Source organism: Lethenteron reissneri, chromosome 41 (assembly GCF_015708825.2).
Source record: "Lethenteron reissneri isolate LAM-NWPU_2019-01 chromosome 41, ASM1570882v1, whole genome shotgun sequence".
Taxonomy (NCBI): domain Eukaryota; kingdom Metazoa; phylum Chordata; class Hyperoartia; order Petromyzontiformes; family Petromyzontidae; genus Lethenteron; species Lethenteron reissneri.
In genome coordinates, this window is record NC_083819.1 from 6,518,556 (window position 1) to 6,533,150 (window position 14,595).

Sequence of the window (14,595 nt, forward strand, 5' to 3'; positions counted from 1 at the left end):
GTAGGGTGTTGACTCTTCTTGGTTCTTTCGGTAAAGTCACGTAGAATGGAAATGATAAAGTAATAATAAAATAATAAATAATAAAATAATTCTCTCGACGTTTCGGCCACAACGCAAGAAGCCGTCCTCAGGTGGAGAACAGGTCTGTCGAGAAGACAGAGTCTGAATGACACGCCCCAGGCTTGGAGCGACTATTTAAGCTGGGTTGGAGGGGCGAAGAGCGCCTTGACAAAAGGATTGACTGTTATGTTATCCGACTCTCTGTTTTATTACATTACATTTCTAAGTATACTAGAATTTGTGTTTCTATTTCATTTATACCTGATGATGATTGCTTGTGTTGCTATCGAAACGTCGTATGCTAGTATTTCATTTATTATTTTATCTTTATACGTGACTTTACCGAAAGAACCAAAGAGTAATTGCTGCAGTCACGAAAGCTCCAAATTAAGTTTGAGAGACTTCGTCTCGTGGGATCGGAACCGCTCAACGTCGCGCGGACTCACAGCGGCCTCTTGTGGCCTATCTTCGCATCTGCGCTAGCAGAATATTTCGACGGAGGAGAGAGAGGCTGCTTGCTTGCTTGTACAACGCGGGTTGGTTCAATGGCCACGACTAACGTTCCCCTTCATCGCTACCCCTGTCTTACGCAGGGAAAAAGCCTCACTGAGTCTCAAGACCATTGTTTATACGGGGTTCCTGCAAAGTTTTCGCAGACGGAAGCGATGTATGATGCTGCTGCTGCTGCTGTATAATCCCAATAGGGGTGGGTGTTTTTTCTCTCTCTCTTCAAAATTCGACCATGACGCCAGCGGCACACACACGATGGGCGACTCTTGCAAACGACGTCGGCGAATCTTTGACATCCAAGCATGTTAAACTTCTTTCGCACCGCACGTAACCAACCGCGCTAATTGGAGGTGCGGGGAAAGCACTTTGAAAGAAATGTGAGCGAAGTAGGCGGCGCGTATTATTGTTGTTTTAATTACACCCACAGGAATAACCAGGACGGTGGAGGGCGACTGCATCTAACTACCCAGCAGCGTCCTTCACGAAGCTCCTCCATGGAGGCCGGTCTTGACACCGCTGGTACCAGTCATCGACAACTCCACTCAGCTCCACATCCTACTGAACCGTGTCGTGCCCGTTTATCCCCCTCTGACCGACCAAATCAAAGCTGCTTGGGCATGCGGTGGCTGGGCACGCGGTGGCCGGGCACGCGGTGGCCGGGCATGCGGTGGCCGGGCATGATGTGGCTGGGGCATGTGGTGGTTGGGCATGCGGTGGCCGAGCATGCGGTGACTGGGCATGCGGTGACTGGGCATGCGGTGGCTGGGCACGCGGTGGCTGGGCATGCGGTGGCTGGGCACGCGGTGGCCGGGCACGCGGTGGCTGGGCATGCGGTGGCTGGGCACGCGGTGGCCGGGCATGCGGTGGCTGGGCATGCGGTGGCCGGGCACGCGGTGGCCGGGCATGCGGTGGCTGGGCACGCGGTGGCTGGGCATGCGGTGGCTGGGCACGCGGTGGCCGGGCATGCGGTGGCTGGGCATGCGGTGGCCGGGCACGCGGTGGCCGGGCATGCGGTGGCCGGGCATGCGGTGGCTGGGCCATGCGGTGGCCGGGCATGCGGTAGCTGGGCACGCGGTGGCTGGGCACGTGGTGGCCAGGCATGCGGTGGCTGAGCATGCGGTGGCCGAGCATGCGGTGGCTGGGCATGCGGTGACTGGGCATGCGGTGGCCGGGCATGCGGTGGCCGGGCATGCGGTGGCCGGGCAGGCGGTGGCCGGGCATGCGGTGGCTGCGCAGGCAGGCCACATGACCCAGCAATCACAACGACAAAGATCCCCCGTATAGCATTAGCAGACGTTTCGGGAGAGTGCTGTTAGCGAGCACCTATGAAGGCCGACACGGTACACGAGGGGGTGGTGTGGCCGTCACCACCACTTCCGGCCGCCTTTGTCTATCTAGTTGCGATGTTTACACATCACAATCAGGTACTAATTTGAGGCTGAGTCGACCTAGAGGAAGCCCAGGATAGGTTCAGATATTCGTCACTGGTATTGGGCGTGAACGGGGAATTGAACTCGAGTCGCCAGGCTCGTAGCGCGCAGCACGCTAACCGCTACACTACCGCTCCCCACACACACACGCTCGAGAGAGAGAGAGAGATCACATTTGGTCAGATTTACAACGGACAAATAATCCAGCCCCCTAAATGTAGAAGCAAAAGATTATGCTAAGTGGATGATGGTTTGGCGCACAGAGCCCCAGAAATGATAAGCTCAAGAATTGGAACCAGTGCCCACGTATTAATAATAATAATAATTTAAAATGTGCAGGTTTATTTCATTTGCTAGGAGCAATCATTTACGCAACTGCATCTGAACGACGCTGGCCAATGTACAGCACGCGGAGGCGACGTTGACTGCACACGCGGCTAGGATCCCAGCACCCAGCACCCACGCGTGGGGGCTTCAGCAGCTTGGACTAACTGGGACCCACCCGGGTTCGATTCCAGACTCGGGCACCTTTCTGCGTGGAGTCTGTATGGTTCCCCCCCCCCCCTCCTACCCCCCCCCCCCCTGTTCTGCATTGGCGTTACTCCGGGTTCTCCGTTGCCCTCCAATAGCGTAAAAAATCACACAAACACGCACACAACGCAACTGCAAATTGGCCAAAATATCGCAATGCTAAAAATCAACACTGCAAATTACTCGATGAGGATTTGCACACAGACAGCAGCATAACGGACGTGGGGGTGGGGGGGGTGCCTTGCCCCCCCCCACCCCCCCCCCCCCCCTTGGTGGCCAAAGCTACGAGTCGGGGCCCCCTTGACAACCAACATGAGATTAGTTTTGAGGTGTGCGCCTTTTGGCGTCATCTGGTCCAACACCATGTGAGACTAGGCTCTAAGGAAAGCTGTCTCGGGTGTAGACCAATAAACTTCAAGGACAGTGCATACATTATCGGAGGTATGTTTTTTGTTTGCATTACGACTGCAGGTATTGTGGTCTATGCAAACATGACTCCTTGTAAAAAAAAGATGTCAGTTTAGTTGCCAGATAGAAGGGTAAAAAACCAATTATCATATTTTTACTGGCAAATGAGGTTCCAATGGTGTAAATGCTTACCCCGAGCTCTCATACTCTGATGGTGCATTGTCTTTGAGTTGTGCGCCTTTTGGCGTCATCTGGTCCAACCCATGTGAGACTAGGCTCTAAGGAAAGCTGTCTCGGGTGTGGACCAATCAACTTCAAGGACAGTGCATACATTATCGGAGTTATGTTTTTTGTTTGCATTACGACTGCAGGTATTGTGGTCTATGCAAACATGACTCCTTGTAAAAAAAAGATGTCAGTTTTGTTGCCAGATAGAAGGGTAAAAAAAACAATTATCATGAAATGAGTTTTCAACAAGAGTGTGGAAGAACAACACACTTATTTAAAACGCGGTTTACATTTACTGATGTGATTGAACCAGAGGATGATGAGACAAGAATGTCTGTCTGTGTGTAACGCGCTTGACGTCACTTCACAAGCCCCCCCCCCCCCGTCATGAATATTCATGAGCTTGTAAATTTTTACACTCACGCTGAAGAAGGTCGAGCGGAAATTAGTTTATTTCGCAAATTCGCTTTAAATTTTACGTTTCTTTATTGAAAGTGAATCTAATAAATAATTAGACGCAGCAATAAATTGGTTTCGGTGTCTTTATTTATTTATTCAGCACTTGAAACACGGTAAGTCTAATTCACGCTTCTATATTATGGTAAAATAGACATTTGTCGGTGATTTTTCCAGATATTGTATCAAATTCCTATTTATTTCAACCCCAACGACCGAAAGCAGAAGAGAATTAAGTACCAGAGCAGTGAATTTGAACAAATTGACGGTCAGTTATATACGGCGCTACAGTGACATGAAGTAAAGTGTTCGTTGACATACTTTCATGCAATATTCACTGCCATTAAATTTACACACGAATCAATTATACTCTGCTCGTAAATGATACAGCTTCCGTGCTAGGACGGGCAAACAAGCTCGTGTATAGGTAACAGCCTCGGTGCGACCGTGCGAGGCAACATCAAATATTGGGGCCCCACCTGACCGAAAGCCGCACCCCCTGAGGCAGCTGACGAAGTGGTCACCATGATGCCGCTGCACACACAGAACAACAACATCGCGCCCCTGCTACTGTGAACACTTGGCAGGATCGCTCCTGGAACAGAGTCTCGACACTCAGCGAGGCTTCCCCCGGTCAAGCGCGCGCGCGTTAAGTCTTCGTCCCGTGCCATTACGCCGGCCAAGAGCGCCGCTGGGATGGGTACAGCGCTGCCGCCCGTGGGAGCGCACCACGGGGGGAGGGGAGTGCAAGCCGGTCGCAGCAGAGGGTGCAGCAGAGGGTGCAGCAGAGGGTACAGCAGCGGGTGCAGCAGAGGGTGCAGCAGAGGGTGTAGCAGAGGGTGCAGCAGCCAAGGTGCAGCAAAGGGTGCAGCAGAGGGTGCAGCAGCGGGTGCAGCAGAGGGTGCAGCAGCGGGTGCAGCAGCGGGTGCAGCAGACAATGTGCAGCAGAAGGTGCAGCAGAGGGTGCAGCAGAGGGTGCAGCAGAGGGTGCAGCAGCGTGTGCAGCAGCGTGTGCAGCAGAGGGTGCAGCAGAGGGTGCAGCCAGAGTGCAGCAGAGGGTGCAGCAGCGGGTGCAGCAGCGGGTGCAGCCAGAGTGCAGCAGAGGGTGCAGCAGCGGGTGCAGCAGAGGGTGCAGCAGAGGGATGCAGCAGCGTGTGCAGCAGAGGGTGCAGCAGAGGGTGCAGCAGCCAGGGTGCAGCAGAGGGTGAAGCAGAGGGTGCAGCAGACAGGGGGCCGAGGTGACGCCGGGGGAAAGGGAAAGGAGGCCGGGGTGAAAGTCTCCACCGAGAGGAGAGACACGCCAGAGGGGGGGGGCTCAAGATGAGCAGCATGGGAGAAAGAAAGAGTGGAGCCGGTGCAGGCAGGGGAGGAGGGAAAGAAGATAAGTAGGGGGGGGTGGTGAATGAGTGACGATGAGAGCGGAGGGGCAAGAGTAGAAAGGAGTGAGCAGAAATGAGCTGCACGGAGCAGCGTCTGGGTGCACAGGGAACGAGGAATCTAGCATGAGTAATACTGCTACCTACATTATAAATACACTTAAACACTATTTTAGTAATAAAACACCCACGAACTGTGAATATCAATGTGAGTAATACTAACACGACCGCTGCGGGGGACAAGGGACACCTCACGCGATCACCACGCCACCTCAAAACGAGAACGCGCCGAAATCCGCGCCCTCGAAGCCGTCGTAATCCACAAAATCTCCTCCGTACGCGTCCCCAGCGAGCGCGTGGAACACATCCGTCCCAGCGTGGTAGAGTGTGGCATCACCTCCACCTCCTCCTCCTCCACCTCCTCCTCCTCCACCGCCACCGCCGCCACCGCCCATCGCCCCCAGTATGCACTCACGCAGCGCTGCCCCTTCGATGGAGGCAACCGACCCCGGGGCCACGAGGCCCAACGCGGGCCCGGCCACCGTTTCGACGGTCACTAGGAAGGCCAGGTCCACGCAGGGCCGCTCGTGTCGCCTGTGGTAGCACGGCGGAAGGGCGGGTTGCGCGGCGGCGGCGGCGGCGTGCGGCGATGAACGAGGGTAGCGCGGAGCGTAGACGAGACGGAAGAGCGCTGGGGATGGTGAGGCGGCGGTGCTGGTGCTGCTGGCGGCGGCGGCGACTCTGCGCCGCTGTTGTTTGTCGCGAGTGGCCGGGTCGGCTGGCCAGGCAGACGGCGTGAGTCGCCCGTCCAGTGGACACAGGACGCCCTGCGGCGACACGGGAGTTGCAACGACGCAGTGACATTGACCACCGATGGGCAAACGGCCGAACGGCTTGGCAGCAGTGCGCCCGCTTGGCTTGCTTGCTTGTGAGTTCTTCTCGTTTGTTTGCCATGGGGATTGTAGGTCGAGAGGTCGAGCGCGCAGAGCAACGGTGAGCAATACTCCGCCGAAAATCAGTGCCACTGAAAATCAGTACGAATGAAAATCAGTGCCAACGAAAATCAGTACCAACGAAAATCAGTACCAATGAAAATCAGTGCCAATGAAAATCAGTACCAATGAAAATCAGTGCCAACGAATATCAGTACCAACGAAAATCAGTACCAATGAAAATCAGTACCAATGAAAATCAGTGCCAATGAAAATCAGTACCAATGAAAATCAGTACCAATGAAAATCAGTGCCAACGAAAATCAGTACCAATGAAAATCAGTACCAACGAAAATCAGTACTAACGAAAATCAGTACCAATGAAAATCAGTGCCAACGAAAATCAGTACTAACGAAAATCAGTACCAATGAAAATCAGTGCCAATGAAAATCAGTACCAATGAAAATCAGTACCAATGAAAATCAGTTACCAACGAAAATCAGTACCAATGAAAATCAGTGCCAACGAAAATCAGTACTAACGAAAATCAGTGCCAACGAAAATCAGTACCAACGAAAATCAGTACCAATGAAAATTAGTACCAACGAAAATCAGTGCCAATGAAAATCAGTACCAATGAAAATCAGTGCCAATGAAAATCAGTACCAATGAAAATCAGTACCAACGAAAATCAGTACCAACGAAAATCAGTGCCAATGAAAATTAGTACCAACGAAAATCAGTGCCAATGAAAATCAGTACCAATGAAAATCAGTGCCAACGAAAATCAGTACCAACGAAAATCAGTACCAATGAAAATCAGTACCAATGAAAATCAGTTACCAATGAAAATCAATACTAACGAATATCAGTACTGTACCAACGAAAATCAGTTACCAACGAATATCAGTACCAACGAAAATGAAACATTCGTGCGTACAAAATGGAACGTGATGAAACAATAACAGGCTTTACTCTTCCCGGCAATAATACAGGAGGTGTTAAGATGTTCAAACGCCAAATAGACGCATACTGAAAGGCATTGTCTGCATTCGCCAGCATCATACTTATGATAAAACATGTAAACAAAAAAGCGTTGACGATAATGTATGCCTTAAATTTCGATTTAAAGCTTTCGTGACTGCAGGGATTCATCTTCTTGGTTCTTTCGGTAAAGTCACGTAGAAGGGAAGTAATAAAATAATAAAAATAAAACAATTTTATTATGTTTTATTTGTATTATTTTATTATGTTTTATTTTTATTATTTTATTACTAAAATAATAAAAATAAAACAATTGTATTATGTTTTAGTTTTATTATTTTATTACTTCCCTTCTACGTGACTTTACCGAAAGAACCAAGAAGATGTTATTATTTTGTTATGTAACCAGCAAATAAGTGTCCCATAGGTGAGTTTGTTTGAGGGAGCGTGAGCTGACCTGGGGGATGAGGGGGGGGGCTGGGGGGCCGAAGCACACAACGTTTAATACGCGAGGTTGGACCGCGCCGTGATGTACCCATCACTCACCTTCCTGGCTTGCATCAAGATGCCGAACCAGCGCCTGCGGGGGCACAAGGAATGGTGACAGAGCGCACGTCAATCAACCGTGCAGAGCGAGCTGACGGGGGAAACGCGTGGGCCACGTGGGTGCGGGTGTTGTTGTTGGGGTGCGGGTGGACTGTGAAGGCTGCGGGAATGTTGTATGTACGTGCGTATGTTGAACCTCTTTCGTACCGTACGTAGCAAACCGTGGTAATCGGAGTTGCGGGGGAGTGGGGTGAAGGACAACAAGCTGAACACAAAAAGGAGTTCTAAATAAATGAGTTTTCAATCTTATAGATGATTTAAAAGTGCATAGCTAAAGTGACTTCCTAATATCGGGAGAGCGTTCCAGACGGCCGCAGAAACGCATCTGAAAGCGCGCGATGCGGTGACCGTATTTATTCGATGGTTAATCAAACTCCGTTGCTGCGAGGATGATCGGAGTTCGCGTGATGGTTTATGCTCCTTGGAAGGTTGCGGGTGTGATGTGAGTGATTGCCTTTGACATATATCGGCGTTTGTTTACATAATATAGTATTATATTCACGCTATATATCGGTCCTGTTTCGCGAAAACAGCTCAGATCTTCGGCCTTGAAGTCAGCCTGAGGAAGACTGAAGTTCTTCATCAGTCCGCACCCCATGAGGAGCACCATCCACCAAGCATCTTCATTGAACAAACAGAACTGAAAGCTGTCCACCAGTTCAGCTACTTGGGGTGCGTCATCTCGTCTGACGCCAAGATCGACAACGAAGTCGACAACAGGCTGGCCAAGGCAAACAGTGCATTTGGCAGACTATACAAACGTGTCTGGAACAACAGAAACCTTAAAAGAGCCACAAAGGTCAACGTCTACAAAGCTGTTGTGCTGACCACTCTCCTGTATGGCGCTGAGTCCTGGGTCACGTACCGTCGTACCGTCGTCACCTGAGTCTCCTCGAGCGTTTCCATCAGCGCTGCCTCCGCACAATCTTCAATATTCACTGGAGTGACTTCGTCGCCAACACTGAAGTCCTCAAGTCAGCGAAGGTCATCAGCATCGAGGCCATGGTCCTCAAGACACAGCTTCGTTGGGCAGGGCACATCGCCAGGATGGAGAACCACCGCTTGCCTAAGATCGTGCTGTATGGGGAACTGTCCTCTGGCCATCGCGACATAGGGGCACCACGAAAGCGATACAAAGACTCCCTGAAGAAGTCCCTCACTGCTTGCTGCATCGATCACCGTCAGTGGGCAACACAAGCAGCTGATCGCAACTCCTGGCGGCACACAGTCCACCAGGCCACCTCCTTCTTCGAAGATACCCGCAGGGCCCGTATGGAGGACAAAAGGAGAAGGAGGAAGAATCATGATCCCTCAGCACCCATCCCAGATGAGACCTTCACTTGCAGCTGTTGTGGCAGGACCTGCTTGTCCCGCATAGGCCTCTTCAGCCACCAGCGTGCCTGCAGAAGACGTGGATGTCCTTCCTAGATCTTCGTTCGCGAAGCCAAGCCATGATGATGATGATGATATATCGGTGTTAATGTTTAATGTGTCTGCAGCTTCGTTTTTGATTGCTGTCATCGATCTGTAAGTAATCTGCCCGAGCAGATTTTCGTTGCAGGGAATTTTCTATTTTAGCTTTTATTTAACATTTACAGTATTTGTGTTTGCGCAAGAGTATTGTTTTATTCTTCATTGTATACATTTTAGTCCATTGGAACCTCCTTTGCCAGTAGCAAAATATGACAATTGGTATTTTACCCTTTTATCTGGCAACAAAACTGACACCTTTTTTACAAGGAGTCATGTTTGCATTGACCACAATACCTGCGGTCGGAATGCAAACAAAAACACAACTCTGATAATGTATGCACTGTCCTTTAAATTGATTGGCCCACACCCGAGACAGCTTTTCTTAGAGCCTAGTCTCACATGGTGTTGGACCAGATGACGCCAAAAGGCGCACAACTCAAGTTTCATCAACATAAACAACACCGCCGCTTCTCCGACAAACGCAACAAGTCGCAGTAGAATAAATGAATAATAAACAATAACAGATAAGATAAAATAAAAATATCTAACAAATCATAATCGCAATGTACCATTTTCCCTTTTAAAAAATAAAATGTCAGTTAAAAATAGATTATTATCACCAAATGCCACGCTGTATCTCAGCCATAGCAATTATAATGCAGATACGGCCTCAAGCACGATGGCATTACAGTGGGGGCATATAAAAACCACACCTGAACTAATCTTAATTTGGAGCTTTCGTGACCTCGTCACAGAGACGTTCTCTCTCTGTGTGCCTATGTGTTGTTCTCTCTCTCTTTGTATCTTGGTGATATCTGTCTGCTTATATGTCTGTCTATAGTTTTCTGGTTAGATTTTTGTTGCTATTTCATTTTCTTTCATTTATACCTGATGACGATTGCTTATGTTGCGATCGAAACGTCGTATGCTATTATTTAATTTATTATTTTATCTTAATTTTTGAGCTTTCGTGACTGCAGGAATAATTATTTGGTTCTTTCGGTTAAGTCACGTCTAAAGATAAAATAATACATTAAATAATAGCATATTACGACGTTTCGATTGCAACACAAGCAATCGTCATCAGGCATAAAAGAAATAGCAACAAAAATCTAACTAGAAAACTATAGACAGATATACAAGCAAACAGACATCATAAGGACACACAGAGAGCGCTGGCGGCAGCGATACGTGTCCTCTCTCTGTGTGTCCTTATGATGTCTGTCTGCTTGTATGTCTGTCTATAGTGTGTCCTCTCTCTGTGTGTCCTTATGATGTCTGTCTGCTTGTATATCTGTCTATAGTGTGTCCTCTCTCTGTGTGTCCTTGTGATGTCTGTCTGCTTGTATGTCTGTCTATAGTTTTCTAGTTAGATTTTGGTTGCTATTTCTTTTATGCCTGATGACGATTGCTTGTGTTGCAATCGAAACGTCGTAATATGCTATTATTTAATTTATTATTTTATCTTTAGACGTGACTTAACCGAAAGAACCAAAGAATTATTACTTTATCTTTAGACGTGACTTTACCGAAAGAACCAAATAGTCACACCTGAACTCGCTCGCGTCGCCCGCCAGCAGGAACACGTGCTTGCCTCCCAGCAATTGCAGGGCCAGGCAGCACTCGGGCCGGGCCCCTGTCGGGAGCGGTGGCAGGGAGCCCACCTCGAGGCCCGGCACCACTGCCCTGCAGGCGCTCGGGAGGGCGATGGGGCCCCGCGGGCACGCCCCGGGACCCCTGGCGATGTACAACGAGCCGTCCTCTTCCACCGCCACGTAACGCTGCCGCCAGCGCTTCACCAGAAATCCCCCTGGTGGTGGTGGAGGTGGTGGGGGGAGGAGGAGGGGGTTGTGGAGGAGTGGACGTCGAGGTGCGGATGCCAGATTCAGAGAAATGTATTTATACTGGAGAAACCCGATGAGTTATAAAGCTCTTTGTTTTTTTTTACAGATGTCCATCAGCCATGCTAAATTCCCGCTCACAGCTAAGGCCAGTGATGCAATTTTGAACCGGTGCAGAGCCTCCCCTAGGACGACTCAGCCTTAAACAAGCACCTGGTGCGCTGTGCAATGAACATCAGCACTGGGAAGACAAAGGCGGCCGTGCCGTGGCGATCTTCATGGGTGCTCGCCAACAGCCCTTGTTAAGGCTGCACGGGGAGATCGTTGTCTTTGTTGTTGGATTCCCAGCGAGATTAAATCTGGGTCGCAACGAATTCTCTCTCTCTGTCTCTGTGCGGGAAAGCGTCCGGGACATTGTGCAGATTATATGACTCCCCCAGTTAATCCACGCACACTGTACTAATGCCAAAGCATGAGCGCGCGGAGGCATCTGTAGCACACAACATCATCGACATGATGAGTTCATGGTGCAGGGACGCACGGCGTGCCGAGATTAAATCTCTATTACGTACGTTGAACTTCTTTCGCACCGTACGTGGCCAGCCATACTCATTTGGAGGTGCGGGGGAAGGACAAGAAACTAAGCACAAAGAGCGGTTCTTTTAAGAAATTAGATATTAAAAAAAGAATGGAGCTTTTGTCAGGATATTATGAGGTAGTATGATGTTCTCTCAATAAATCAAGAAGGGCCGTTGCCCGAAACGTCGTTGAAATATTGTTTTCTACTTTGAAGGCCACGCAGTACTTATTGACGACTGTGTTGAGGTTTTTTTTTTAATTATCGATGAGTTGATGGGAAAATTATTGCATCGTCGTCTCACAAATCATGATGATGATGATGATCACCATAATCATCGTGATCGTAAATCGTCAGCCTTATTATTGTGATTGTAGATCATCATATTTTAAATTATAATCGCAACCACCGTCATCGTCATCACCATGACTCACCGTCACCATTCTCGTGGAATAAAAATGTATCGTGATTACCGTCGTCATCATCACGATCGTTAAACGTCATCATTGCCATTAACGTCGGAAACAATCGATAAGTCGTGCTTATCAATTGCATTAATCATCGTCGTAATCCAACTCGCATATTGCATCGTCATACACATCATCATCATCTTCTTCTTCTTGGTTCTTTCGGTAAAGTCACGTAGAAGGGAAATAATAAAATAATAAAAATAAAACATAATAAAATTATTCTCACGACGTTTCGGCCACAACGCAAGCAGCCGTCCTTGCGTTGTGGCCGAAACGTCGTGCGATTTATTTTATTATTTGTTTATTTTATTATTTCCCTTCTACGTGACTTCACCGAAAGAACCAAGACGATGAATCCCTGCAGTCACGAAAGCTTTAAATCGGAACATCATCATCCTATTATACCGTATATGCTTTCTGTAACGTTACACAGGGAGATCCATTTATAGATACCACATTAAAAATAATACAGTATTGAAAATGTACTGCAGTCTATCGAGAACACACGATTCTAAATCAAAGCCTCTGCACGTTCCTCGCCAATCTCAGCACATGCACTGCTTGATTTTATTTTTTCCACTATTTAGCCCATTCCTTCATGCGCAATGTCCACTCAGCCGTGGCTAATAAAGTAAATATGAGGGGTGGAATCATGAGAAATCAGTGGGGTATCTACAAATGGATCCGCATGCGTTGTTCCCACATATGCCGCGTTGGCACCGGTGCACAAGCACAAATAACAACAACAACACCCAACACATCCGTCAATAACACTGCAATAGAACGGCAAATACATATTTAGGAAACGTGTCGAGCAATTGCCCTTCTTCATGGTACAGTCGTAACATATATATAACGCTTCTAACACGCGTGTGTTGTCCAGACGTCCCGTTACCGTATTTGTGCAGAAATCCGTTGTGGACATCCATCTGTGCTGACCCGCAGCCCACCGCTCAGCCGTGGAAACAGCCGCCTTCTGCAGGATGATCAACTCGAATCCAGCAATGTCTCTGTATGTCTGTCTGTCTCCTTTGCTGAACATCCACTACGGATGGTTACTTCTGTAGGATGATCAACTCGAATCCAGCATTGTCTCTGTATGTCTGTCCCCTTTGCTGTAAATCCACTACGGACTATAGCTTCTCTAGGATGATCAACTCTAATCCAGCAATGTCTCTATCTGTCTGTCTCCTTTGCTGTAAATCCACTACGGACGGTAGCTTCTGTAGGATGATCAACTCTAATCCAGCATTGTCTCTGTATGTCTGTCCCCTTTGCTGTAAATCCACTACGGACGATAGCTTCTGTAGGATGATGAACTCTAATCCAGCAATGTCTCTATCTGTCTGTCTCCTTTGCTGAACATCCACGACGGATGGTTACTTCTGCAGGATGATCAACTCTAATCCAGCAATGTCTCTATCTGTCTGTCTGTCCTGTTTGCTGAACATCCACTACGACCGGTAGCTCGTAATAACGCTTACTGGTCATTAATGTCCCGACATCGGTCTCGCGGGTCAAAGAGCTAACGCATAATTCTAACGTGTATATATAATCCTCAGAAAATTATGCCCGCTGCAGCAATAATGCACACAGCTGCAGAGGCTACGAATGTCAATTTGTTAGCGAATTAAGCCCCAAAAAAAGATGATTACGGTTGAAATCGACGTGAACACATTTATTACATTGCAGATAAATCTGGAATTCGTCCGCAAGAAGAATTCGACATCTGCAGGAACACGCGCGGGTGCGAGATGATAATAAAGGACGACTCAGGCGTCTCTGTGTGTGCGTGCGAGCGTGGAGCAGCAGATGAATACGTGAGTCACACGCGTGCACACGCACACACGCCCCAGCCTGGGAGTGACGCGCCACGCACTGCCCGTACCCAGCCCGCGTCTCTTCCAGCGCGCGGTGCCAAATCCAACCTCTGGAGCGCTCACGTGGGCCCCCTTTCGCCGTAGAGCGCCGTCACGGCGAGTGGGTGAGCCCCTGGCCCGCTGCGGACCGGGGAATGGCAGATGCAGTCGCCTCCTGCTTCGTCGCGATGGGAAACTAACGGACAGTCCCCGCAAATGTGACTGCTGCAGTCACCAGAGCCAGCCCACGGATCGCATGATCCAACACTGCCCCCCCCCCCACTGCACCGCCGATTCACAGAGCGTAGATGAGCTGATCCAACACTGCCCCCCCCTGCACGGCCGATTTACAGAGCGTGGATCAGCTGATCCAACACTGCCCACCCTGCACCGCCGATTTACAGAGCGTGGGTCAGCTAATCCAACACTGCCCCCACCCCGCACCGCCGATTCACAAAGCGTGGGTCAGCTGATCCAACACTGCCCCCCTCCTGCACCGCCGATTCACAAAGCGTGGATCAGCTGATCCAACACTGCCCCCCCCCTGCACCGCCGATTCACAGAGCGTGGGTCAGCGGATCCAACACTGCCGATTTCCGGGCAGTATCGCCGGTATGCAGCAAGCCTGAACAGAGGCTTTCCGATGGCTCAATACAGAGGCGTAGCTAAGGGGGGGGGGGGGGCAGGGGGGTACATATGTCCCCGGGCGCCAAGGCTTACAACGTTACATTATAAGTTATTGCGGCGGGCGCGGCAGCCTGAAACTACTGCACAAAATTACACCTCAACCTAAGAGTGTTTATATCCCGCCACACACAGCCTACATGTCATGTAATTACATTTTTGTACGCGC

At 49.5% G+C, this 14,595-nt stretch overlaps 1 protein-coding gene across 1 annotated transcript; it reads right to left on the reverse strand.

The window, feature by feature from the left end:
- Window positions 1-5,271: 5,271 nt before the first annotated feature.
- On the reverse strand, window positions 5,272-13,816 carry LOC133352544 (uncharacterized). The gene is made up of 5 exons (XM_061568255.1): window positions 12,779-13,816; window positions 10,547-10,805; window positions 7,463-7,496; window positions 5,433-5,826; window positions 5,272-5,330 (listed from the first exon to the last, which is right to left on the reverse strand). Exons 1-5 carry the CDS (start codon window positions 12,810-12,812, stop codon window positions 5,272-5,274), a joined length of 780 nt encoding a protein of 259 aa, XP_061424239.1. The 5' UTR covers window positions 12,813-13,816.
- Window positions 13,817-14,595: the final 779 nt, after the last annotated feature.

Coding starts and splice junctions, on each gene's coding strand:
- LOC133352544 (XM_061568255.1), bottom strand. CDS start 12,812: ATGGATGTCCACAACGGATTTCTGCACAAATACG. Junction 5,827..7,462: donor TCTTGATGCAAGCCAGGAAG/GTGAGTGATGGG, acceptor GTGTCGCCGCAG/GGCGTCCTGTGTCCACTGGA. Junction 5,331..5,432: donor GGGCGGTGGCGGCGGTGGCG/GTGGAGGAGGAG, acceptor ACGCGTACGGAG/GAGATTTTGTGGATTACGAC.